The following is a 27,907-nucleotide window of genomic DNA, read 5'->3' as shown; positions in this document are numbered from 1 at the left end:
ATCATAAGAACCTAAAATCTGCGGTGACCTGCGGTGACCATGGAAAATTAGTTCTAGCTTCAAATCTAGCCCTAATCCGGAAAGCATTTGAGAGACTGATTAAGTTGTGCTGGTTAGGGGTTTCAAGTATATTTGCATCATAGACCCCAAAGGAGAGTACTCCTAATTTCCATGGAGTAAGAGAAGGTAGTATTAGATAGTAGTAGCTATATTTATTTTTATGCATAAGAGAAGGAAGAAATAACATTTTACTAAAAATGGATTGATGTGACCTTGTTTAGTAGGTATTCTTAGGGAATTTTCAGTGGATAGTCATAATCAAGTTTCACAATCAACTGAATCCTGAAGTTTGAACTAGAATGCTATATTACAAAATTATTAAATTAAGATGTTAATAAATAATGAAGGTTTTCAGTTATGTTCTCTAAAAGTGTTATTATTGATACTTACTTAGATTAAAAATATTTTTGTAGTATTCTCAAATGAAAGGTAAGAATTATTTTATCATTGTCTCATCTTTTAATAACTTCTATTTTAAAAATTGTATGTTTTGACCCTGGCCGGGTAGCTTAGTTGGTTAGGGCATTGTCCCAGTATGCCAAGGTTATGGGTTCCATCCCCTTTTAGGGCACATAGAAGAATCAACCAATGAATGCATAAATAAGTGGAACAACAAATCTGTGTTTTTATCTCTTTCTCTTCCTTCCTCTCTCTGTGAAATCAAGAAATAAAAAATTCTGTGTTTTATAATGTATACAGTTTTAGAAGGATATAATTTATAAGTAAACTAGAGGCCCGATGCATGAAATTTGTGCACTGGGGTGGGGGTGGGAGGCCCTCAGCCCGGCCTGGGCCCTCTCGCAGTCTGGGACCCCTCTCTCCTTACCGCCCACCTGCAGCAGAGGAGGGAGAGGCTCCCACTACCGTCACTGCACTCGCTAGGCGTGAGCCCAGCTTCTGGTCAGTGCACATCATAGTGACCGGTCGTTTGGTCGTTCCGCCGTAACGGTCCTTAGGCTCTTACTATATATATATTCATAGGAGATGGATTTGACATAAAAAATGCTTGGAAGACTGCTCAAGTTGCACAGCTTAACCAAACCTGGGTTATGGGTTGCTTGGTATTGAATTGGCTTTTTAAGATTGAGAGAGTGTCAGAATTCACTAAGGTTCTTGCCTTTTCAGGTCTTCCCCTTACCTAGTAAATGCTAAAAATAAGCCAAGTAGACAGAGCTCATGAACATAAGTAACTTAAAAATTATTAATTCACTCAACCAATATTTAGAGGGGTTTTACTTTGGTATAGGATGATTTGTTATTAAATTTTAGCTGTTTCATTATCTTAAAAATAGAAAAAAAAACAGTATTTTTTGTTTCTGTGTGTGTGTTTTTCCTTTTATATTTCAGTAAACATACTATTTTCAAAATTAAAGATTGTGTTGAAAGGGAAGATTGCAGATCGAGGTCCTGGGACATAGTTATAAATTTGGATCACTTGTGTAAATGATATGGAAGACTTTCACCTTAGTTTTTCAAACTCTTTATGTTATACACCTTTAAATCTAATTTGTTTATAGGAGGAAATAATTACCTATTTCTTCCCATCACCAGCAGGTATATGGTATTTATAGGAACTAATCAGAAAATTCTTTAAAAGTTGTTTGTTTATTAGAAGTCAGAGGAAAGTATAATTTACCTGCTGTTAGCATAACTTACAATTTTGTTATCTCTGTAACAAGAGGGACAATATGTTGATTGAGAACCTAGTCATTTCTTTTTTATTGAGGTTGACCTGCAGTATTTAGACAGACTATACACCAGGAATAAGGAGATATAAGTCCTTAGACCCAGTTCTGTCACTGACAATTCATAAATAAGTGAGCAAGTGATTTTTTTTTTAAGATTAAAGGACTGAAATGTAATCAGACAGGAATGTAGGGAGTTTTTAGATGATTGTGTGAGTTACTTATTTGGGCTAAATTGGTAAAGTTGTAATTCACAGAATAAACCATGTGCTTTGAGGGCTTTTTCTATACCTTAGAGCAGGGGTCCTCAAACTACGGCCCGCGGGCCACATGCAAATACAAATATTGTATTTGTTCCCGTTTAGTTTTTTAACTTCAAAATAAGATATGTGCAGTGTGCATAGGAATATGTTCATAGTTTTTTTTTAAAACTATAGTCTGGCCCTCCAATGGTCTGAGGGACAGTGAACTGGCCCCCCGTTTAAAAAGTTTGAGGACCCCTGCCTTAGAGCAGTGTTTTTAAACTTTTTGGTCTCGGGACCAAATTGAAATTCTTAAAAATTATTGAGGATTCCAGTGTCTATTGATACATGCTGTATTAGAAATTAAAACTGAGAAATCTTAAAAATATAAAAGTATACAAGCACACTTATTAGTCATCAGAGACATGACATCACACTTCATGTAGCCTCTGGAAAACTCCACTGTATACTCTTGGAAGAATGAAAGTGAAAAAAAAAAATGAATGAAGAAAAATGAATGAAGTTGTAGTATTATTATGAAAATAGTTTTGACCTTTTGGGTTTCCTGAAAATTTTCTGTTTGTTGCTGCCTTAGAGTATACCAGGTAAGACTCCTATCAGAAAGTAAGGAAATGGCCTGAGAAAAAGCTCTAGTGTTAAGAAGCACATAAGAGGATAAGGGAACCCCATGTGTGAGGAATGGGTGAGAATTCTTTGGTATCTCTTTCCCTTCATATCCCCCACTGCAAAGGACAGTTGGCTCCCTGGGACTTCATTCTCTCTTCTTTGAAATGAATTAGTGGAAATGTTGTTAGTTTGTCATTAAGAAGAAAGGAGTTAACATTTATTCAGCAGTTAGGAACCAGGGTTACAACAGTTTTGCAAGATAGATGATTTATTATCTCCATTTTACTGATGAGAAAACCGAGGCTTAGTGGAGCCAGAATTTGAAATCAAATCTGTCATATTTTGGAGCTCTAGCTTTTATATGGGAATTGTAAATAATAGACTGGTGGTAGCAGTGACAATAATAACTTATCTTTTGAGTGCTTACTGTATTGGGCACTATGGTAAGTACTTTAAAAACCTTTTCTCGCCGTAACCGGTTTGGCTCAGTGGATAGAGCGTCGGCCTGCGGACTGAAACATCCCAGGTCCGATTCCGGTTAAAGGCATGTTCCATGGTTGCGGGCACATCCCCAGGGCGGGTTGTGCAGGAGGCAGCTGGTCGATGTTTCTCTCTCATCGATGTTTCTGACTCTCTATCCCTCTCCCTTCCTCTCTGTAAAAATCAATAAAATATATATTTAAAAAACCCTTTTCTCTTTATAGATTGGGAAGTGAAGTCCAGAGAGGTTAAATGATTCAAGGTCACATGACTTGGTTTGTGGCTGAGTTAACACAATCACCCTGATTCATTTTATTATTTTTTTTCACATCATATGGTAGTATGTTAATAATGCATACAGAGAGCAGACTCTGAAGCCAGACTGCCTAGGTTCATATTCCAGCTCTAAAATTTATTAACTTCTCTGTGCTTCAGTTTCCTCAGCTGTAATATGGGGGTAATAATATTAGCTTTATAGGAGTTTTGCGAGAATTAAATGAGTTTAAAAAAGAAAAGTGCCTAAAACAATGCCTGGCACATAGTAAGAACCGTGTGTGTGTGTGTGTGTGTGTGTGTGTGTGTGTGTGTGTGTGTGTGTTAAAAGCCTAATATGCAAATTGACTGAACAGTGGAATGACCGGTGGAATGACCAGTCACTATCACGCACATTAACCACCAGGGAGTAGACACTCAATGCAGGAGCTGCGCCCAGCTGACAGGCCTCAGCCAAGGCTGGGGGCCAGCAGGGGCTCCCTGGTCACCCCGCTGGTTGTCTCACAGATCGGTCCTTATCGTCAGCCAGGCCTAGGGACCATACCTGTGCATGAATTTCATGCACCAGGCCTCTAGTGTGTGTATGTATGTGTGTGTGTGTGTATATATTTAAAATAACTTTTCCTGCAGAGCTAAATAGTGTTGATATTAGGTTAACAGTATCTTTGTGAGGGAAACCGAGCCTCAAAACTTGTCCCTCTGGGTTTGACCAGTTCAGGTTTTCTTGGAAAATGACTTTGTTGATTTTAGCTATTATTTCTGTTATCTGTAATATTTATGTTAATAAATTGTCCTTAACCTTTTTATATATAGTAAGAAAACCAGATAGGAAAAATTAGGTATTTTGAAAAATTAGGTCACTCTGGTTACTTGTAACTTCTATTCATTTCGGTTCTCTACTATATCTGTGTATTTTTTTAAATTGGGGTGAAATGCACATGTGTATTCTTAAGTATGTTAAATAGCTTAAGTGAGTTATTTGAGTTTTTAATGGCTGTCTAATTTTAGCTCTTCTCAATTTGCTAATATAATTTAATTTTTAATACTAGAATTGATTTTAGAGTTGAAAATGAACTTTTCAGCACCTCTATTTTATAGATGAATCAATGTGTTCGGTCTCAGAACTAGCTGATAGCAGAAGCTGCATAAAGAGTATTGACCTCCTGCTCATTGCTGAACTTTGCTGAATCTTATCACTGCCATACAAATATTTCTTTGCTTTTAAATTTTAAGAATGAATTTTCTTTGTAAGAATTAATATGAATTTAAATGTTCTTGTTAATGATTGCTCAAATACTCTACGTTAATATATTTAATCTGAATCTAATCCTTTAGATCACATTAACCACCTAAAATAGTTCTTGTGTGTATCAATTAAAAGACTCGAGTAAATTATGAAACTCAAACAATATTATTGTTCACTCGACTACAGAAAATTAGCCATTGCTCTGTCTGGGTAGGAACCTATCTTATGCAAGGAGACAGGACTAAAGAATTATGGTCAAACTTGAGGGGTTAGGTAGAAAGCAAGACTTAGGAAAGTTGAAGAATCATTTAGCCATTTCCCTGTAACATAATCTATGTTTGAATGTTAACACAGGTTATGTGTGTTACCTATACATGAAGAATACACTCCCATTTCTTATGACACATTATGAAGCCAAAGTTGGGGCATATACAGTATGACTAGAGAAGATCAGAATATGTATTAAACCAATCCATTAAGTATTCTTGAGTGCCACTTTACTTTTTAAATCTTTTTAGTTTTTTCCGCTCACTGAGGATATGCTTCTTATTGATTTTAGAGAGAGGAAGAGTGAGGGAAAGAAATAACCATGTAAGAGAGGAACATCAATTGGTTGCCTCCTGTAAGTGCCCCGATTGGGGATCAAACCCGAAACCTAGGCATGTACCAGACTGGGAATCGAACCTGCCACCTTTCAGTGCATGGGACACCACTCCAACCAACTGAACCACACCAGTTAGGGCGCCTTCCTTTTTTTTTTTAATAAAAGTAATCTATAATAATAATAGTGTAATATGCTAATTAGACCAGACGTCCTTCCGGATGACCTTCCAGACGAAGTTGAGGCTGTGAGGGAAGCCCAGGTCCTGGGTGCCAGAGGGAAGCTGGTGCTGGCAGCTAGGGGAAGGAAGGCCTACTCTTGTACGAATTTCATGCATCAGGCCTCTAGTTAAACAATTATGATGATAATAACAGCAGCTAATGTTAATTGAGTGTTTCTGGTGTGCCAGGCATTTTACATTTAATCCTTACCTCTAAGGTAGGTTTTGTAATTTCTGTTTTAAGAAGACATTGAGTCTTAGATTGAGTAGGTTACCCAAGGTCACAGAGCTAGTGAGTGAAAAAACAACAATCCAAAATTCAGACACAGGTGTGTCTTATTTCAGAGCCTTCACATGGTGTGACATTGTCAGGATCATGCAAGGACCAGAGATGTAAAGATAAGTAAAACCCTGCTCTAAGAGGATCTCATAACTTGTGTGGTCTCCTAATCATAGTATTATGTTCTGGAGGGATGGCAAATTTATCTTGCCCTGGAAATCAAAAGTATTTGTCTTGGAAGTATCACAGAGATGGTATTTGACCTGGCTACTAGAGGTGGAATAGGGTTTGATCACGTGGTGAAGAGGGAAAGGGCACTGGGGGCAATCCAGGTAGGAAAGGTAATACTGTATAAAGGCATAGATAGGTGGAAGTGTCCAAGCATATTAATGATACCTGGTTTAGTAGATGTTGGAGAGCTGATAGGGTGAGGTTGGAAAGGTGGACTGGAAGGGATCAAAGGGTGAAGGCCTCAGATACCTTGCTTAGCAGTTTAAATGTTTCCTGGGTGTGAACCATCACGGATTTTAAAGAAGAGATTGAGGGCATGGATCAGTGCAAAGTGAGATGTGTAATTTAGATCTTAAAGGGTTCATTGGAGAGAAAACACCAAAGACAGAAAAGCCAAATAGTTTAGCCAAAAATAATGAAACCTTGAATAAATTCCTTATTTAATTAATTTTAATATATACTTTTCCCACATTTTAACATCTGACATCAATATACATCTTATAATCAATGCTGTCTCATAGGTTAATTGGAGACTTTCATGCTTAGAGGCACATACAGTTATGGAGTATATTACTATTAGTGGCATATTACATTTGATGAAGTATAATAGTAATAATATATAGTATTTATTGAGAGCCTACTATGTGTTAGGCAGAGTAGTAGATAACTGTCAGCATCCAGAATCTGTCGGTGTCTGGCATATTTAGCAACTTTTTTTTTTTTTAAACAACAGAAAATGACTGAAAGGCCATGAGATCTGCCTGAGATGTCATTAAAAGATGAGAAATAGAGCTTCAGAAGAGCATGATTGAAGACAGTATATGAAGAAAATTAAAGTTCATGTCTGTCCCCTACAAAGTGTGGCTAGAACTCTGGAAATGAATTGCTTTGGTATCAATTTAGAGAAGTTTCCTATTTTTTTTAGTTTGCTTATTTAGTGAATGTGGATTTAACCATTTTTAGTTTTATTTAACAAACTCAAATGTGATCAGTGATAATGAAACTGAGATAGTCTTTCTCGTTTTTCAAATATATTTGATAGGTAATAAAACTGTTGGTAATCAACTTGAGTCACCACTTCTAATGACAGAGTTTGTATATTTTTAAAAAGTTTTTGTTGATTTGAGAGAGAGAGGAGGGGAGAGGAATGGAGAGAGAAAATCATCGATTGGCCTCCTGCACGGCCCCTACTGAGTATGGAGCCCGCAACCCAGGCATGTGCCCTAACTAGGAATTGAACTAGTTCATGGGTTGTTGCTCAACCACTGAGCTGCACCAGTCAGGCGGGTTTATACATTTTTTTATAAGTATTTCTTTTTGAGTAGAGTAAGCTTTTGAAATATGAGTATTTCAAAATATGTTATTAGATATTTGCTAAAAAGAAAGCGTTGCAAAATGTTTTCTATAGGATTTTTTTATTTTATTTTTTGCTTAGTATCATGGACTTTAAAAAAATTCAGTTCTTGATTGAGAAATTAGAATTGAAATTGTGATAACTCTGTGAGCTTGGGCAAGTCATTTAGCCTTTCTGTGCCACAATTTAAACGGGATGATAATAGTAATGCCTACTTCTGAGGATCATGTAAAATGAAATGAATTAATTATTGGAAAGCACTTAGGACAGTAAGTATAACACTTACTAGTATAGGTATAGGGGGTGAAGGGGGAAGAATTCAATATGCTTTAAATCTAGGGAAACTGGTAAAGTAGCTACTTTGGGGGATGGTAAACTCTTGAAATTAGTTCTTAAATATGCTGATTTCATGTGTGAAATGTCTATAAGTATAAATAAGTAGCTGGAATTTAAAAAACTGTATCAAAAGATAAGATAGTTTTAATTGAGATAGAAATTAAAGAAACAATTTACTAAGGGAAAGTAGTATTAAGGCAGAAAAATAGAGACATAATAGAGGAAATCTTGGAAAATATATTGCTACAAGAGTCAGGGGTCTTAAGGGTAAATGGATTATCAGAATTGACATTGTAAACAGGTCAATGAGAATGATGATTAAGGATAGGACTTTGGATATGACAAAAGGAGCCCATTGGTGAATTTTTAACATTAATTGTCTTGTGCTAACTTTATTCTGGATTTTAAGAGGTTAAAGTAATCAAGGAAACGCGTGTACTTTTCATTTGAGAAATTTCTCTATTAACATGAAAATAGGATAGAACCTTTAGGAATGAATAGAATAAAGGGAAGGGTTCCTTCAGGATATGAGATCTATTCAGATTTGAAGCTAGTTGAGAAAGTAGCTTTACTTTTACATAAATTTTTGCTTTAATTGCATTTATTTCACTTATTGGCTGATACCTTTAAAAAGTTTTTTTATTTCTCTGAACTTTAGTTTTTTTGTGTGTATGTAAAATGTAGGTATTTACCTTTCAAGAATATTGTGAGGGTTAGATATCCTATCAAATAAAGAGGTAATATGCAAATTGACCATCACTCCAACACACAAGATGGCCACCCCCATGGTGGCCAAAGATGGCCTGCAGGGGAGGGCAGTTGAGGGGGATCGGGCCTGCAGGGGAGGGCCGTTAGGGGTGACCTGGACGACAGAGGAGGGCAGTTAGGAGCGACCAGGCCGGCAGGGGAGGAAAGTTAGGGGCAACCAGGCCTGCAGGGTAGGGCACTTGGGGGCGACCAGGCTGGCAGGGGAGAACAGTTAGGGGTGACCAGGCCTGCAGGGGAGGGCAGTTGGGGGTTACTGGGCTGGCAGGGGAGCAGTTAGGCGACGGTCAGGCTGGTAGGGGAGTGGATAGGGGGTGATCAGGCTGGGAGGCAGGCGAGCAGTTGGGAGCCAGCAGTCCCGGATTGTGAGAGGGATCCCAGATTGGAGAGTGCGCAGGCTGGCCTGAGGGACATACACCCCCCTGTGCACCAATTTCATGCTTCGGGCCTCTAGTTTTGAGGCAAACCATTCAGAGACCCAATTTTCCACTTCTTCGTACGTTTTGAAGTGCTGCTCAGAAAGTGTGTGTGCCATCGATTGGAACAAGTGGTAATCTGAAGGACCAAGTTCTGGAGAATATGGTGGTGGGTTAATACTTCCCAGGCAAGATCTTTTAATGTGTCTTTAACTGGTTTTGAAGTGTGTGATAGTGCATTATCATGAAGCAAAATTACTTTGCCATGTCTTCTGGCCCATTCCTGTCATTTCATGATCAAAGTGTGGTTCAAATTGATTATTTGTTGTCGGTAGCAATCAGTATTCAGTTTCACCTGGTTTTAGACGCTCATAATACACCACACCTTCCTGATCCCACCAAACACAGAACATTGTCTTCTTTCTGAAGCAGTTTGGCCTTGCAGTCGATGTTGATGGTTGACCTGCATTAACCCATGATTTTGTGTGTTTAGGATTCTCAAAATCACTTTTCATCGCCAGTCACAATTCCATGCAAAAAAGACTTTCTATCGTGCCGTTGAAGCAACATTTTACTGATGACTTTTCGGTTTTCCATTTGTCTTTTGTTCAGTTGATGTGGCACCCATTTTCCTTCCTTTAAAATCTTTCTCACTGCTTGTAAACAATTGGAAATTGTTTGCTGAGCAACATTTAATCTTTCTGCAAGTTGTTTTTGAGTTTGACACGCGTCTTCATCCAATAATGCCTGTAATTGTTGGTCTTCAAACTTTTTTCGTTGACCTGGACGTTCTTTGTCTTTCACATCGAAATCACCACTTTTAAAGTGTTTAAACCAGTGTTCACAAGCATCTTGAGATGGAGCATGTTCACCATTAGCTTCCTGAAGTATATGATACTTTTCAGCAGCACTTTTTTTTCAAAATAAAGTAATGAATTAAAATTTCCTTCAAATGCTCTTTTTTTTGGCACAAAATTCGACATTTTTAAGTGTAAAAATATCTATGATGTTAACACCTTCAGAAAATTTGACATATGAAGTTTTGAAGCTTGCTGTCAATACAACAAAATAGCATACATGTCAAATCGCATATATATCAACATATGTGTAACTTCAGCTTTAAAAAAAATCCGCATTATTAACAGGTACACCTAGTAGAGCAAGATGAAAACCGCAATCTCTTTTATGGTGTAGCCTTGGTAGTAGTACTTGGTCATTTATGCAATATTCTATAGCAGGGGACCTCAAACTTTTTAAACAGGGGGCCAGTTCACTGTCCCTCAGACCATTGGCGGGCCGGACTATAGTTTTAAAAAAAAACTATGAACAAATTCCTATGCACACTGCACATATCTTATTTTGAAGTAAAAAAACAAAATGGCAACAAATACAGTATTTGTATTTGTATGTGGCCCACGGGCCGTAGTTTGAGGACCGCTGTTCTATAGGTTATACATGTCAGCCCTATTTAGTATGGGAGGAGATTGCACAAGAGCATTACTTCCTGGGAGGCAAGAATCACTGGGGCCCTCTCAGAGGCTAGTTACTATACCTGATGTAAATATCTAATGGTTTAGAAAAGTTTTGAAAATAAAAGGAAATTCAGAGGCCAAAATCAGAAGTAAGTCTCAGAAAAGAAGATTTCACTCCGTATAGTGGGGTACATATCCTTTTCTCAAAGAAGCACAGATTATAGAATGAGCAAGACTTGGGAAGATGCTTTAATAACTTTTCTTAGTTTAGATCCTCAGTGGTAAAACAAGAATCATATTTACATTTAAGAGTTGTGAGCCTCTGTTAACATAAAATGTTTAAAATACTCAAAACAACATCTGATAGTAGGCAGTCAATAAATGTTACCTACTTTTATTATTGATCAGTATTTATTGCCATCATATCCTTAGCTCTCATGTGTATTCAATTCAGTCTAATCTAGCTTCTGTCCCATCACTCTACTGAAACCATTTTGTGAAGGTCACCAGTGAGCTCCTGATCCTCAGTTCTAATTATCTCCTCTTAGTCTCTTCCTCCTTGACTTATAAACAGCTTTAAAAAAAAATTTTCTTTAACTTTTAGCTTGCTTTTCTTTATTAATCTTAATATGGATAGTTTACATTAGAGGCTCTAAAGTAGAAAGTCAGAGTCTAGGCATTCTAATTTAGCTATTTTTCTCTATAATTTAGTTGCAGCATTGCAATTAAATAGATAGGTAGATACATATGTAGACGAGGCATCTATGGTCACCATCCAGCTCAAGAAACAGAATAATTATTGCCTGGCCGGTGTAGCTCAGTGGTTGACCTATGAACCAGGAGGTCATGGTTTGGCTTATCGGCTCAATCCCCAGTAGGGGGCACGCAAGAGGTGGCCAATAAATGATTCTCATAATTGATGTTTCTGTCTCTCCCTCTCTCTTCCTCTCTGAAATCAATACAAATCTATATATTTTTAAAAGAAACAGAACTACTATTAGTATAATGAACCTTTTCTTGTTTTTTTTTAACTCAGATATTCTCATTTATCTTTAAATTATTTGCACAGCTCTATTAAGATATAATTAACATATAACATTTTATAAATTTAAGGTGTACAATGTGTTAATTGATGTATTTATATATTGCAAAATGATCATCACCATAGCATTAGCTAACACCTCCAGCCCATTACATAATTATCATTTCTTTTTTGTGATGAGAACATTTAAGATACACTCTTTTCAACTTTCAAGTATATAATACAGTATTATTAATGATAATCATCATGTTATACTTTAGATACTCAGAACTTGTTAATCTTATACTGGAAGTTTGTACACTTTGACCAATATCTCCCCATTCCTTTACCTCCTCCCCTCCCCTTATTCCAGCCCTTGGTTAACCAAGTTTCTCTACTTTCTGAGTTCAGATTTTTTAGATTCTACATGTAAATGATAACATATAGTATTTGTCTTCATTTAACATAATGCCCTCAAGATTTATCCAGTTACAAATGGCAGCGTTTCCTTCTTTCTCATAGCTGAATATTCCTCTGTGTGTGTATATACATACATACATACCATATCTCCTTTATCCATTCATTTGTTCATAGACACTTAGGTTATTTCCACGTTATGGCTATCTATATATATAAAAGCCTAAGCGACCCTTATGACCAGTCGACTGAACGACCGGTTGACTGGTGGCTATGACACTCACTGACCACCAGGGGGCAGATGCTCAATGCAGGAGCTTCCCCCTGGTGGTCAGTTGCGCTCTCACAGCCAACCTCCCATGGCCGGCCAACCTCCCAAGGTCCCTCCCCCTGGCTGGCCAGGTGTTCAGTGAGCTCCCACAGCCAACCTCCTGCGGCTGGCCAGTCTCCCATGGTCTCTTCCCTAGCCGGCTGGCTCTGATCGGCCCCCATTGCCGGCCAGGCTGAGGGAACCCACCTGTGCATGAATTCGTGCATCGGGCCTCTAGTTGTTAATAATGCTACAATGAACAAGGGGATACAGATATCTCTTCTCTAAACAGCTTTTGATAATTTTAAATCTCTCTTTCTTCTTAAAATACTTTAGTTTTTGGGCACCATATACATCTGATTTTTTCCTTATTGCTGCTGTATATTCCAAAAGATTCTGTCGATAGCCCACTCCTCACTTTCTGAGAAATTTCATTTATCCAGACCCTAGGCAATTTCAAATCACCTTTATATAGATGATTGTCAACTCTTAGCCACTAGCTATGACCTATCTTTCAAACTTTTGATCTCTTTTTTCATTTGTTTGTTGATCATCTCAGTTGTCCTGTGGATACCTAAAGTGGTTTGTCAACCCAAGAGTTTATCTTTTCTTTGCCCACATTTTTTTCTTTGATTTTTTCCAACTCAGTTAATATGATCAATAATCAACTTTCTTTTTACCTGGGCTCAAAATCTTGGAGATATTAATTTCCCTTTGTTCTTGTTTAGTTATTTGCCTAATTTTTCTGTTTTGCTTCATGGTATCTTTCTTTTCCCATATTTCATCTACTTTTATTTTTTCACTAGAGGCCCAGTGCACAAAATTTTTGCACTTGGGGAGGGGGGAGGTCCCTCACCCGGCCTGTGTCCTCTTGCAGTTGAGAACACTTGGGGCTGCCCGACTGACGGCTTAGGCCAGGGGTGGGCAACCTTTTTGTGAGTGTGTGCCAAAACCAGCAAAATCTCTGACTCAAAATTCTTCTGCATGCCAACCCTAATTTTTTGAGAACATGTTACGCCTACTTGATATCTCTTAAGGTGTACGTATGTGAAGAACCTTGAAGAAATAATAAAATTCATTCGAGCGACAAAAACACAGCATATGATGATGAAAAATACATTTATTTTTTAATGTACATATGTACACTGATAGTCCAACAGAAAACTTTATGACTCCGTTTCATATTATCAGTGGGACTTTTGCTGCTGCATCACTGATGACAGAGATTTTACATCAGGTTTATATTTCGTGACCTTCAGAGATATGCATGAGCTACTACTTTCATCCGTCAGGCTACTCCTATTACAAGACTTAACAAAATTCATCACTGAGAACAAAGATTCACAAGCGTATGTGGATGAAACCAAAACACTGGTCGTATCTAGGAAGGCAGGGAGAGTTAAGGCAGAGGCATAGAAATTGCTCTTCCCCTCTCTCGTCAATCCGTCAATCCATGTCTATGGTCTTTAAGATAACTTGTTATGTAAAATTATTTATTTATCTAAGTCACAGGGGTGGGCAAACTTTTTGACTCGAGGGCCACAATGGGTTCTTTTTTTTTTTTTTAATATATTTTTTATTGATTAAGATATTACATATGTGTCCTTGTCCCCACGTTACCCTCTACCCCGCCCCCCCTGCTCATGCCCTCACCCCCCCGTTGTCCGTGTCCATTGGTTAGGCCTATATGCTTGCATATAAGTCCTTTGGTTGATCTTTCCCCCTTACCCCTACCCTCCCCTACCTTCCCTCCAAGGCCCGACAGTCCAATCAATGCCTCTCCGTCTCTGGATCAGTCCTTGTTCATCAGTTTATGTTGTTCATTATATTCCACAAATGAGTGAGATCCTGTGGTATTTATCCGCTCTCCAGTTCCATCCATGCTGTGGCAAATGGTAAGAGTTCCTTTTTCTTCTTCCTCTTCTTAAAGAATACCTTTCAGCATTTCATATAATGCTGGTTTGGTGGTGATGAACTCCTTTAGCTTTTTCTTATCCGTGAAGCTCTTTATCTGACCTTCTATTCTGAATGATAGCTTTGCTGGATAAAGTAATCTTGGTTGCAGGTTCTTGCTATTCATCACTTTGAATATTTCTTGCCAGTCTCTTCTGGCCTGCATGGTTTCTGTTGAGAAATCAGCTGACAGTCGTATGGGTACTCCCTTGTAGGTAACTGACTGTCTTTCTCTTGCTGCTTTTAAGATTCTCTCTTTGTCTTTTGCTCTTGGCATTTTAATTATGTGGTCCTCTTTGGATTCCTTTTGTTTGGGGTTCTCTGCGCTTCCTGGACTTGTAAGTCCATTTCTTTCACCAGGTAGGGGAAGTTTTCTGTCATTATTTCTTCAAAAAGGTTTTCAATATCTTGCCCTCTCTCTCCTTCTGGTACCCCTATAATTCTGATGTTGGTATGCTTGAAGTTGTCCCAGAGGTTCCTTACACTATCTTCATATTTTTGGAATCTCTTTTCTTTTTTCTTTTTCGGTTGGGTATTTTTTGTTTCTTTGTATTTCAAATCTTTGACTTGATTCTTGGGATCCTCTTGTCTGCTGCTGGATCTCTGTAAATTATTCTTTATTTCAGTCAGTGTATGCTTAATTTCTAGTTGGTCCTTTTTCATGTCCTCCATGGTCTCACTATACTTATTGAGGGATTCATTAAATTTATCGGCAGTTTCCATAAAATTCTTGAAAAACCTTACAAACGTGGCCTTGAACTCTATATCCAGTCATTTGCTTTCCTCCATTTCTGCCATTTGTGACCTGTTTCTTTGTCTCCGCATTTTGGCTGCTTCCCTGTGTTGATAGAGTGGCCCTGCGGTCCAGGTGTCCTGTAGGGCCCAGTGGCTCAGCCTCCCCAGTTACCTGAGGTGGACACTCTTGGTGCCTTGGTTCTTGTAGGATCACTGGGAGGAATTGACCTCCAGGCCAGTTGGCTGTGAGAATCAGCTGTGTCTGAAGTGGGAGAACTTCTGTGCTGAAGACACCCTTCTGGGGCAAGACTTGCTTCAGTGGGGCTTTGGTGCTCACTGAGTCTGCTCCCTGAGTGTGTCCCTTATGGATCTGAGGAGTTGCAATCTGGATGGTCCCCCTCTGACCACTGGGTACAGTGGCTCCTGGATCTAAGGAGGTGCTAATTCAGCCTCTGCCTGAGGCCATACAGCAGGAGCCACGAAGAGGCTCAGCTGTGAAGCAATGCAAGCCGCTGCAGGGCCTTGGGCCTTCTCTTGGAAGTTCCGGGTCTGCCTGGCTCGGCTGCAGTTAGGTACATTCACATGCAAAAGCCTCTGCGGCAGCCTGGGTGGGGCGGGGTCTCAGGGAGTCAAAGGGCGGAGAAAGCAGCTATGGCCGAGTCTCCGCCCGGAGTCGCGCGCCTCAGTGTCCCGGTAACGGCTGCAAGCACCTCTGAGGGAAAGCCGCACTCAAGTTCGCCCGCTGCCCGACAGTCCAGCTTCTCCCCGTATGAGTCCTGGGTCCCCAGAGACTTCCCGAACCGGAGTTCAGAGCAGACGGGAGCTTGTGATTCAAAAAACAGCCGCGTCCTCAGGTGCCACCCCCTTCCCGCGCACCCGCGAGCCGCCGTACCTCTGCACTTGTACCTCTGCACTTCACCTCTGCAGCTCCTCTGGCTCTCAGCGTGCTTTTCTTTCCTTCTAGTTGTAGAATTTATACTCAGCCAGGCTTCCTGTTGTTCTGGATGATGTCTGCTCTGTCCTTTACGGTATTTTTCAATTGTTGTGGGAGGCGGCAATTTCCCGGTGTTTATCTATGCCGCCATCTTAGTTTCTCCTTATCCACATGGGTTTTTAAACTGGACCGGAGGGCCGGAACAAAAGCATGGATGGACTGTTTGTGTGAACTAATATAAATTAAAAGTAAACATCATTACGTAAAAGGGTACGGTCTTTTTTTTCAATAGTTTTATTCATTTCAAACGGGCCGGATCCAGCCTGTGGGCCGTAGTTTGCCCACGGCTGATCTAAGATGCACCTACACTGAATTTATCTGAAAAATAAAAAAGTTGATATTAAGAAAACATTTGTAAATGGAAGATTATAAGAGAGTGTTTCGTGTGCCAGCAAAAGTTACTGGCGTGCCATCTTTGGCATGCGTGCCAAGGGTTGCCCACCCCTGGCTTAGGCCCTCCCCCTCTGGCAGTTGGATATCCTTAGTGCTGCTGTGGAGGCAGGAGAGGCTCCCACCACTGCCGCTGCTCTGGCCAGGGGGACAGCTCCTGCGTTGAGCGTCTGCCCCCTGGTGGTCAATGTGAGTCATAGTGACCGGTCATTCCGCTGTTTGGTTGATTTGCATATTAGCCTTTTATTATATAGGATTGCTCCTGCCTTAGACTTTGAAATTTTATTCATATTTCTTTTTAGTATTTAACATTATATTTTAATTTATCTGTTTATATGTTTGTCATCTCCTTGTTTGATTCATCATTGCAGTTGACCCTTGAACAACTTGAAGTTAGGGGTGCCAACCCCCCACACAGTAGAAAGTGAGGGTATAACTTTTGACTCCCCAAAACTTAACTACTAAATAGCTTACTGTTGACCAGAAGCCTTACCAATCACACAGTCAGCACATATTTTGTATGTTATATGTATTATGTACAGTATTCTTACAATAAAGTAAGCTAGAGAGAATAAAGTCATAAGGAAGAATTAATACATTTATAGTATTTATTGAAAGAAATCCATGTATAAGTGGACCCATGCAGTTCAAACCCATGTTATTCAAGAGTCAACTGTATTTCTTTAGAGCCTGGCATAGTGCACAGAGTAGATTTCCAATAATGTTCATTGAATGAATAAAGCTTAGTAACTTCCTTAATAATAATATTAAAATACAAGTATAAGCAAGGTGGCTAAAAACCCGACTTTCCAGTCAAATGGGGATCAAATAACAGATAGGTAATTAAAAGATAAGGTGGAAATATTAAGTGCTATAAGTGATTTCAAATGGAGTACTTTAGTATTTCATAGGCGGGAGTAATGACATCCAGCTGGAGGAATCAAAACAAAGCATAAAAGAGATTAAATTCAATCTACATCTTAAAGGATAGTCAAGATTTGGAAGTTAGATATAAAAGATAGTGGTAGAGGTGGGGGATTCCTGGTAGAGGCAATAGTTGTAAACAAAGGTAAAGATGAGGCTGCTAAAATGAGTAATAAATTATTCATTTTGGTGTTAGGTTTAGGTTGTGAAAATGAAATTGTTTTTCTCCAGTTTGGAAGATAAGCCTACAAAGGTAGATTAGACCATTCTGGATGCCTTGGAGGCCAGCAGAGGAGTATGGGCTTTATTTTACGGCCATTGGGAAATCCTTATAAGTGTAGAGCAGGAGAATCAGATTGGTGCTTTGGGAACATTGATCTGACAACAGTTTGTGAGATGTATTAGAGAGATAAAAGCTTATAGATTGGTAAATCATTTAAGAGTCTGTTGAAATAGTTCAAATAAAAGGAAAGGAGAGAATGAAGAGATTGTGATAGTGGCATTGATTGAACCCGATCACTAAACTCAGGGATGGAAAGGAGAATGAGGAATGCTAATTCCACTGGGACAGGGAATTTTATTTTCCTCTTGATGTATCCCAGGTACCTACGGCAGTGCCTGGCACATAGCAGATATTCAGTAAATTATTTGTTGAATGTGTGAGACCATAATAATCGAGATTGTGAATTTGTGTGATTCGGATACTGGCATTGATATTAACAGAAATAAAGAACATGAGAAGACTAGGCTTTGGGAAGAAAACAAATTGAAATTTGGGCATTCTGAGTTTTTGTTAGCAGACATAGCCGAGGATATAGGTTTGGGGTTTATTCACGTAGAAATAGTAAAAGCCGTGTCAGTGAAGGTCAGAGTTAGTATGGAAATACATAAATGTGAATATAACAATATATATTCCAAATTACTTCTTCCTATTTTAAATTATACATATTTTATACATTTAGTATACATTTAATAGATTCAATAATATAATGCAACAATTATTTTTTTTTAAATCCTCACCTGAGGATATGTTTTATTGATTTTAGAGAGAGAGAAACATCAATTGATTGCCTCCAATATTTGCCCCATCTATATGCCCTGGTCAGGAATCGAACCCCCACGACTTTTTTGGTTAGGAAATGATGTTTAACCAGCTGAGCCACTGGGCCCGGGCTGTTCAAACAACTTTTGCAGATTGAATTGCAAAAGTTAACGATGGGGTACTTTTGAATTCCATGAAAAGAGTCAATGTATACTACTTCTAATATACTGTAGGCTCAGAATTATTAAGTAGGTGCAAGAGTATATTAATTTTGTTGTAATGTATTAGATTGTAGGAATTGGTATGCATTTTTATTGACTTTATAGATTATTTTTATCATAAAACACACCTAGGTTAGGATGCTTCCAACTCTGGATACCCAGTGAAACCGCCGCCAAGAGCCTTTCCAGGGCTGGCAGGAAAACGCTGCAATGAGTGAAGAAGAACGTCTCAAAATGGAGAGAGGAAGGGAGGAGAGAGAGAGAAAAACCTCAGTGATGAGGGAGAATCATTGACTGCCTTCTATACACCCCACACTGGGGGTTGAGCCCACAACTTGGTCATGTGCCCTGACCGGGAATCAAACCGTGACCTCCTGGTTCATAGGTTGATGCTCAACTGCTGAGTCACTCCAGCTGGAAATGGAAATTCTGATTCTCATATTCATATGGCAATCAAGCGGCCCCAAATAGCCAAACAATCTTGAAAAAGAACAAATTTGGAGGACACACACTCCTGAGTTAAAAACTTAACTACAGTGCCCATCAGTAGATGTGTGGATTATAAAACTGTGGTTCATCTACACAATGGAATACTACACTGCTGTAAAAAAGAAGGAATTCTTATCATTTGCAACAGCATGGATGGAACTGGAGAGCATTATGCTAAGCGAAATAAGCCAGTCAGAGAAAGATAAATATCACATGGAATATAATGAACAACATAAACTGGTGAACAAAATTAGAACCAGAGACGTAGAAGCATTGAACAGACTGTCCAACCTATGAGGGAAGGTGGAGGGTTACAGTGTAAGAGATCAACCAAATGACTTGTATGCATGCATATGAGCATAACCAAAGGACACCGACAGTAGGGGCTTGAGGGCATGTGCTGGGGGGTGGGAGCAGCCGGGAAGAGGTCAATGGGGAAAAAAGGAGACTTATGTAATACTTTAACAATAAAGAATTTAAATTTAAAAAAACAAAACCAGCCAGGTTAGTTTATTTCTATTTGGGGATAAAAGTGAAAATTAATTAGATGAGGATTCTTTGTACAGGACACTTGAGAATACTAGAATGTCCTCTTTTGAGGTTTATCAGTTGATTTACAGATCTGTCCTTAGCATTTTAGTATTAGGAAACAACTGATTTCTGGGTGATGAGACAAAGAAACCAGGTCAGATGTAACCGACTTGCAAATTATTCACAGATTCCCAATATTTCTGGTGGAAAAAAATTAAAACAGGGAATGCAAAAAGAGGAAGTAGAAACTAAATAAATAATTGGAGAATGTTTCTCTGGTGCTATAGATCAACACCCAATGTACATATTTTTAAAGAATATATCAAATTTTTATTATTTAGGAATTCCAATTGCAAAAGTTTTCAGGTAAAAAAAAGTCTGGTGTAAGTTGTGCCCAATTATAAAGCCCTGTTAACAGGGATTATGACTCATTTAAAGGTATATAACAAATATTCCTTGCCCTTTCTCTTCAAATGCCTGTGTTTTATGTTATTGTTTGTTAATCCAATAATTAGATTGCATGCAGTGTGTTGACTTTGAATGAATGTTGAAGCAATAAGAACCACATAGGTTAGATATTTTATTGATAAAGGTGATAATATTTTTAGTATGTTATATATGAGGCTAATGGCGAGTTGATAGGAAATAGGAATTTTTCTAGCTTTTGACCTCCTTTATCTGTGAAATGGTCTGTGAAATCCATCTATGCTTTGGAGAGGAGATTAGAGCTGAAGTGCTATGGGTTATTAGAATTAACAATATAAGAAATTTGTATTGGCAGTATTATTGAATACATATTAAATTTGAACTATAACCTATTTTGTACAATATATTGTAGACAGTTCAAGTAATATATTTAGGAGACCTTGTTGTTTAAAGCATATGCAAATTGGAATATGCATGTATTATCTTACGAGTCTGTAGGTTTCCTATGAGAATTAAAAAGACAGTGTGTTCATGTCAGCAATCATCTGAAAATATTATAGAAGCATATTCTATATCACCTAGATGACTATTTTATAAACTAATAATGCCAGGAGATTATAGTGCCTATGTTTATGCTTGTTTAGTCATGTTGGCTTCAGACAGTACTATACTACTTTGTGAAGAGTTCGTAAGAACTGAAGCGTATCTAATGCATAAATGGCCAGTAGAGGGCCAGATGATGCCAGAACCTGCTGTATGACATAAGTTTTGTGTTAGTTCACATTCTGTTAATTAACATTCTTTGAGTATCTTCTGTGTTCTGAGCAGTTCTAAGTGCTCTTCATGTATAATCATGAATCATCTGTAATAATAAAAGCAAAATATGCTAATTAGACCGGACAGCTGGGGACCGACCAACGACCTTCTGGATGAAGGCAGGGCTGCGAGGGCTGTGGCAGCCGCCATGGCTGCGAGGGCCAAGCCCCTTGCATGAATTTCGTTCATTGGGCCTCTAGTAATTAATATAAGCATTTGTGTTTTAAGAGTTTTTAATTTTCACTATAAGCCTGTGGGATATGTGCAGTCACTATTCCTGTTTTATAGAGAAGGGTACTGAAGTACGGAACAGTTAATTTTCCCAAGCTAATAAATGATAGAATTGGTTTTCATACATATTGTCTGATTCTGTAGTTCTTAGCCACTGTATTATGCTGCCTCATGAAGAGAGATTGGGGAAGTATGTCACATCTGACACAGTTACATAGGCATTCCACACTCAGAAGAACAGGTATATTGGCAGTCAGTATGGTATTCATATTATCAGTTGAGATTTTTGTCTCTGCAAACAACATCTGTTGTCCTGTTATGTTAATGTTGTTGGTTGGTTAGTATTGGTTTTGTGGTTGTATTTGTATTTAATTTGTAAGATTTTACTGTTATATGGGTTCTTAATAAACACTAAGAGTTTTGTCCTAGTTTACGTATATTTCAGTAACATTCTAACAAAAATAACAATCTGAGATGCTGATGAACAAGATTGTTTTGAATCCTTTAGAAATCAATCTTCTGTAACGGACATGCGTATGTATTTATTTTATTTTTTTATCCAAGTTCAGAGTTTTATATAAAGTATTGGATTTCCTTGAAATAAAAGAGCAAGAATCTAGGAAACTCTTTTAATTTGTTGTTTTGTATATTTGGATGTATTCCATCCTAACCCAGGCAAGTGATCTGGGTGACTTACAGACAGTTCTTAGGTACTAAGGCAATACTTTGTGGCTTTTCCCACCCCTGTTTCCCAAATGGGGGCTATTCTTTTGTCACAGGTATAGAATGATATCCTATTTATGGAGTTCTCTAGAGTCTGTTACCATAAAAAAAAAGTCTTATTTAGAGGAAAACTGAAGTAGTATTGTCCATGATTTTGCTGAGGGTTGTCTTGATTTAAATGAAATTATGATTCAGTTTTATAATAAAAAATGAATTTTAATCATTTTAAAAAAACTATTTTGTCAGCTTTCCTTTTGCAGATTTAAATCATTTTCATTGCATGTTAGAGATTTTGCTTTTTCAGTCATCTTTAAAGTAATTTTCTCCAAAGAAGAAACTTTTGAATCTAAGAATTATTTATTGAGCTCCTACTGTGTACAAGCCACTCTGCTAGTCATTGATGGTTTATTTGGTTCTTTAGCCCATCATTTAATTTTCGTACACATGCCTATTATACTCCTGAAGTACAAAAACTTCCCTCAGGCATTTAAATCTCTGATACCTGCTCCCATAATCAATTTATTTCTATAAGTGTTCTCTGGCTGGTTTTGTTTCTTCTTATATTTTCCCATTTCTAGGTATTTACTCTGTTCTAAGCAATGTATTCATTTACTGTCTTAAAATATCCTATGGAAAAACTCCTAACATAACCACCACTCTACAGCTATATAGGACTTAAATATAAAATACTCATCTCTAAGCTGAAATAAAGACTTTCTGTTGTTTGGTAAGATCTTATGGACTAACTTTTCAGTTAGTGGTCTCTGAGACATCTGAAATTGTAAAGAAAAATAGTGAGTGTGTCTACATACATTTTTCTTAAAAGAAGTCCCTTACCTTTGGCATATTCACTTAGAGCAGTGGTTCTCAACCTTCCTAATGCTGCAACCCTTTAATACAGTTCCTCATGTTGTGGTGACCCCCAACCATAAAATTATTTTCATAGCTTCTTCATAACTGTAATTTTGCTACTGTTATGAATCGTAATGTAAATACCTGATATGCAGGATGTATTTTCATTGTTACAAATTGAACATAATTAAAGCATAGTGATTAATCACAAAACCAGTATGTAATTATATATGTGTTTTCCGATGGTCTTAGGCGACCCCTGTGAAAGGGTCGTTTGACCCCCCCAAAGGGGTCGCGACCCACAGGTTGAGAACCGCTGACTTAGAGCTTTTGTACACAAATAAGAGTAAGAATTAATAGTCAGTAAACATGAGGCTGAGCTTCAAATGTAATCTTACAAAAGCTATGTCCCACTAATAAAGGTTTTTTTCCAAAAAGATTTCTGTTTGGGTATTTTCTGACACCAAATGTACTTTTTTCTGACACAGACAGCCATTTCTTCTATACTAACTGTGTGTCTAATTGAACTGTGTGTTCAATTCTGACACTATCTGGAGTTAGCACAGACACCATTGGTTAAGGGCTAACTCCCACAAGACTACTCCCACTTAAGATGCCAGCTGCAAATGGGATACCCAAGGTACCCACTACTTCTGCTTGGCTGACTATAAATTGGATGTGACTTATATTTTGTGGAGGTTTTATTACATGGGCATGATGATTAAATCTTTGGCTATTGGTGATTGAACTCAATGTTCAGCCACTCTCCTGTCCTCAGAGGTCTGGGATGGAGTTAAAAATTTTAACCTTCTAATCAGGTTGATGGTTTTTCTGGGGACTAACCCCTATCCTGAAGCTGTCTGGGGCCTTCCCCACCACTCCTCCACCATTCGCATGCAAAAGATAGTAAATTTTAAGGGTTTTCAGAGCTTTGTGTCTGGAACCTGAAACAAGGAGCAAGTATTTTTTTTGTAATAAAATACTTGTATTATTGTATTGCCTCAAATTCTACATAAATAGTGAATCTTTGGAAGTCTTTTTTACTATATATTGTCAAGCTTATTTAGTCATGGAACTAACAGGTTGGTCACTAATCTAAAGCAATGGTAATTCATTTGGGAAGAATATCATTTACTAGACTTCAATACAGAATGGGTTACCGTGGAGGTATATTCTTTGTGATTTTGGGGGAGGGGGGTTTATATGCTTGAATGACTTTAGGCCAGTGGTTTTGGGGAGAGGTGATTTTGTTCCTCCAGACATTTGGCAGTGTCTGGAGACATTTTTGGTTGTCACAACTTTGATGGATTGGTTGCTACTGCTATCTAATGGGTCCCTAGATGCCAGGGATGCTACAAAAAAAATCCTCTTATGTGCAGAACAGCCCCTCACAACGAAGATTCATCTGGCCCTAAATGTCAATTGTACATAAGTTGAGGAATGCTGGTGGCCAATTTAGGAATCACTAATAGATGGTATTTGAAACTTTGATGCTGTGGAACTGGATACAGTCACCTCAGCTGATGACCAGCTCTTTAGCTCTGGAGCCTTATCCATTTAATTAATTCTACCATTTTGATAGATATGAATAAATGCTTTTTATTCCTGTCGCACAAACCACTTAAAGAGACTAAAGGGCAATCATTTAGGTTACCTAAATATGGTTGTTAGTTGATTTCCTGGTTTGGAAAAAAAACAATAAAACCTTTACTATCTTTATAGTCCTGAACTGTTAGGGAGGACTTTCCAGACCTCCATTGAGAAGTATTTCTACCCAAGATGAAAAGAATTCTGGAAATTATCTACACACAGTGTGAATGTACTTAATAATATTGAACTATACAATTGAACAAAGTTAAGATGGTAAATTTTATGTTATGTATATAACACAATTTTAAAAGATTTTATCTAGTGTTTCATATTTTCTTATGTGGTGTTCCATTGTATTCCTCTGGGACTCTTGTTCTCAGTTTTTATAACTTCTTTCTTTTAGTCAGAGAGTTTATATTCTCTCAGATGATTTTTCAGAGGCATTTTTCAAATGCCCTCTAATTTTTAAAGTGTACAAATTCGCCCTTGTCTTAAAAATTAGACAGTACTGGATTGGTATGAAAATAAAGTATTTTTGTTTTAGCTTATTACAGTTAATTGAAGTATTTCACTAAATTCCTTTTTTTCTTAATTTATTTTGTATTGTTGACAATATTAGAGATGTCCCCCATTCCCCTCCCTCTTTTGCCCCCCTTCACCCAGCCACTGTCTCACTTCAAGCCTTCATTGCACTATTGTCTGTGACATGAGCTATGCATATATGCATATAAGTTTTTTGGTTAATCTCTTCCTGAGATCTGTCAGTCTGTTCTATGCCTCTGGACCTATTCTGTTCATCAGTTTGTTTTGTTCATTAGATTACACATATAAGTGAGATCATGGATATTTGCCTTTCTCTGGCTGGCTTATTTCGCTTAGCATAATAATCTCTAGGTCAGTCGATACTGTTGCAAAGGGTAAGAACTCCTCTTTTACAGCTGCATAGAATTCCATTGTGTAAATGTACTACAGCTTTTTAATCCACTCATCTACAGGGGCACTTGGGCTGTTTCCAGATCTTAGCTATTGTAAATAATGCTGCTATGAACATAGGGTTTCATATATTCTTTCAGGATTCTTAGGATATATTCCCAGAAGTGGGATTGCTTGGTCAAAGGGCAGTTCCATTTTTAAATTTTTGAGGTAACTCCTTACTGTTTCCACAGTGGCGGCGCCAGTCTGTGTTCCCACCAGCAGTGTACTAGGGTTCCCTTTTCTCTTGATCCTCACCAGCACTTGTTGTTTGTTGATTTACTGATGGTAGCCATTCTGTAATACCTCATTGTAGTTTTAATTTGCATCTCTCTGATGAATAGTGATGATGAATAGCCACAGCAATCTTGACAAAGAAGAACAAAGTTGGAGGGATCACAATACCAGATATCAAACTATACTACAGAGCCATTATAATAAAAGCAGCCTGGTACTTGCACAAGAACAGGCTTATAAATCGGTGGAACAGAATAGAGACCCCAGAAATTGACCCTCGCCATTATGGTCAAATGGTATTTGACAAAAGAGGCAAGATCAATCAATGGAGTAAAAACAGTCTCTTCAATAAATGGTGTTGGGAAAATTGAACAGGTACATGCAATGAAACTAGACCACCAACTTAAACCATACACAAGAATAAACTCAAAATAGAGAAAAGACTTACATTTAAGTCATGAACCCATAAAAATCCTAGAAAACATAGGCAGTAAAATGCAGACATCTCATATAACAGATTTTTTGCTGATACATCTCTTAAGGCAAGAGAAACAAAGGAAAAAATTCGCTAAATTAATTTAGGGAACCATATATAGTCATTGTGTGGATATTGAAAAAGAAGTAATTGTTTAGCTTCAAATGCTTTTAATGTAAAGATTATTCAATTCTTGTATTCCTTTTGTTTCTTCCTAATAGGCTTTCAAGGATATGCTGTATTCAGCTCAGGACCAGGCACCTTCTGTGGAAGGTAAGATGCATTAACTCCTTCCTATATGTAGTCACATAAAATCTCTTTTTAAGGAACGATATTTTAAACTGCACAGTACAAAACCAATATAACCTGTCCTATTATGTAGATCTTTTTTAGTTTTCATAATATATATCATAATTACATTATATTTCAATCAGATTATTTTTTGTTTAGTTAACATTTTCCCTATGATGGATCTTTTATATATCCTTAAATCAATCTTAGCATTGTGAATCATATACTGGCTTAGAGTCAGATTTCTTATCTGTGCCATTTTCAACCCCTCCAAATGTATTTTCTTTTTCTTTTTAAAAATTCTTTATTGTTGAAACCTCCAAATGTATTTTCATGTCTTTCTCTTTATCCATCAACCTTCAGTGGATCCTTAATCCATAATTAGTCTGGACAACACACCTTTTTCTTTCTATTTATGCCATGTCTTTAAACTGGGACTAAAACAACAAAGCACATTTTCTATGTGTGTGTGTGTGTGTGTGTGTGTGAGAGAGAGAGAGAGAGAGATAAGCATTTATATGTATGCAAGCACACAGTTTGGCAGTCATAAAACAACCTAAGGACAGTGGTTATCTCTAATTATCTTTATTGATCCTTTTTTTTCTGTTACCTCAGCTGCTCACAGCTCATTCTTTATGGGTTTAACCTTTGATAGGTTTGGAGAGTTCTAAGTTAAAGTAGTATGGGTTCTTGTGTCAGTACTTAATTAGCTAATTCAACAACTATTTTTTGAGGGAGTATTCTTTTTGAGGCTGGGTATTTTAAATTTTTTCCATCACTTTTTTTTTTTTTTTTTTTTTTTTTTAGGAGAGAAGAATGTGAAAAAGTATTTGCCAAGAATATTCTAGATTAATACAGATTAATATCTTTATGAAATACCAAACCTGGTATTCTATGAAGTCATTCTAATGACAAGCTTTTTCAGGCTTATTTTTATGACATAGATGTTGAAGTTGTTTAATAAAACTATAGATCTATAATCTAAAATTTTGTTATCTTACATCTTTCATTTCTAATCATTTTGAATTGAAAATGTGCTTCCCTCAATACTTCAAAATCTTTACCAGGATATTGGCACTTAGATACTAGTGTTATGTCACTGAATTTTGGTTTATAATATATTTAATTCTCTAATATTTCACTGAAGACATTTAAGATTTATCAAAATGTATAGTTCTTTTTTGGGTTATTATCTCATATTTAATGTGTCCTAAAGAATACCTCCTCAAAATATTTTAGTAATGTTAGAAAAATGAAATTACATGGAAGTTAAACTGATTTTCTCACCTTGTGTAACTTGCTTTAAAGAGTGATTCTTTTAATTTTATTTTCAAGGTTGTGCTACTTTAATTTTTTTTCTTTTTAAGTTTTACCATCTGGTTTGTAACAAAGATACTTTGAGATATGTTGGAAATTATGATGATCTTTCTTCAGCCCTTTATGCTGGATCATGCTGTAATTTTCATACACTTCTAGATCTTATAGGAAAATGGAATTCTGTGAAAGTCTGCTAAAATGAACATTATTTAGAGTTAAGAACTTTTTCTTTACCTCACTGCACAGAGACAGTGAGTTTCATAAGGCTATTTCTTTTACAGTCTGAGGGCATAATATAAAAATTCCTTACTCTGACCTAGAAGGCCCTAAATAATCTAGTCCTTTTTCCATGACTTCACCTTCTGCCATTTTCTTTCTTGCTCACTAGACTCCAGACACATTGCCTTTCTTATGTCCCTAAATCAGGCCAAGCTTGCTCTTATAATAGGTCCTTAGCTCTTGCCCTCTGTTGAGAATCATTAGATCATTCTTGAAGGGCACATGGCTGTGCCCCTCAAGAGGCCTTTGAATGCCCATTCATATATATAGCTATTTAGTCACTTTATATTATATCACTCTAATTTATTTCTTTGCATAGCATTTGTCACTTTCTGATATCTGTGTTTTTTCATTGACTTATTCTCTTGAGACCATTGTAAGTC

At 37.4% G+C, this 27,907-nt stretch overlaps 1 protein-coding gene across 4 annotated transcripts in view; it reads left to right on the top strand.

The window, feature by feature from the left end:
* Nucleotides 1-27,907, top strand: part of XPR1 (xenotropic and polytropic retrovirus receptor 1) — a 106,379-nt gene that overhangs the window by 4,569 nt on the left and 73,903 nt on the right. For all 4 annotated transcript variants that reach the window (XM_036343170.1, XM_036343168.1, XM_036343169.1 and 1 more), the window contains exon 2: nt 25,859-25,910. In XM_036343170.1, the coding sequence (XP_036199063.1) occupies nt 25,859-25,910 (52 nt within the window). The remainder of the gene's footprint in view (nt 1-25,858; nt 25,911-27,907) is intronic.

Source organism: Myotis myotis, unplaced genomic scaffold, assembly GCF_014108235.1.
Source record: "Myotis myotis isolate mMyoMyo1 unplaced genomic scaffold, mMyoMyo1.p scaffold_m19_p_18, whole genome shotgun sequence".
Classification (NCBI taxonomy): domain Eukaryota; kingdom Metazoa; phylum Chordata; class Mammalia; order Chiroptera; family Vespertilionidae; genus Myotis; species Myotis myotis.
This window is presented reverse-complemented; position numbering and strand designations above follow the sequence as displayed.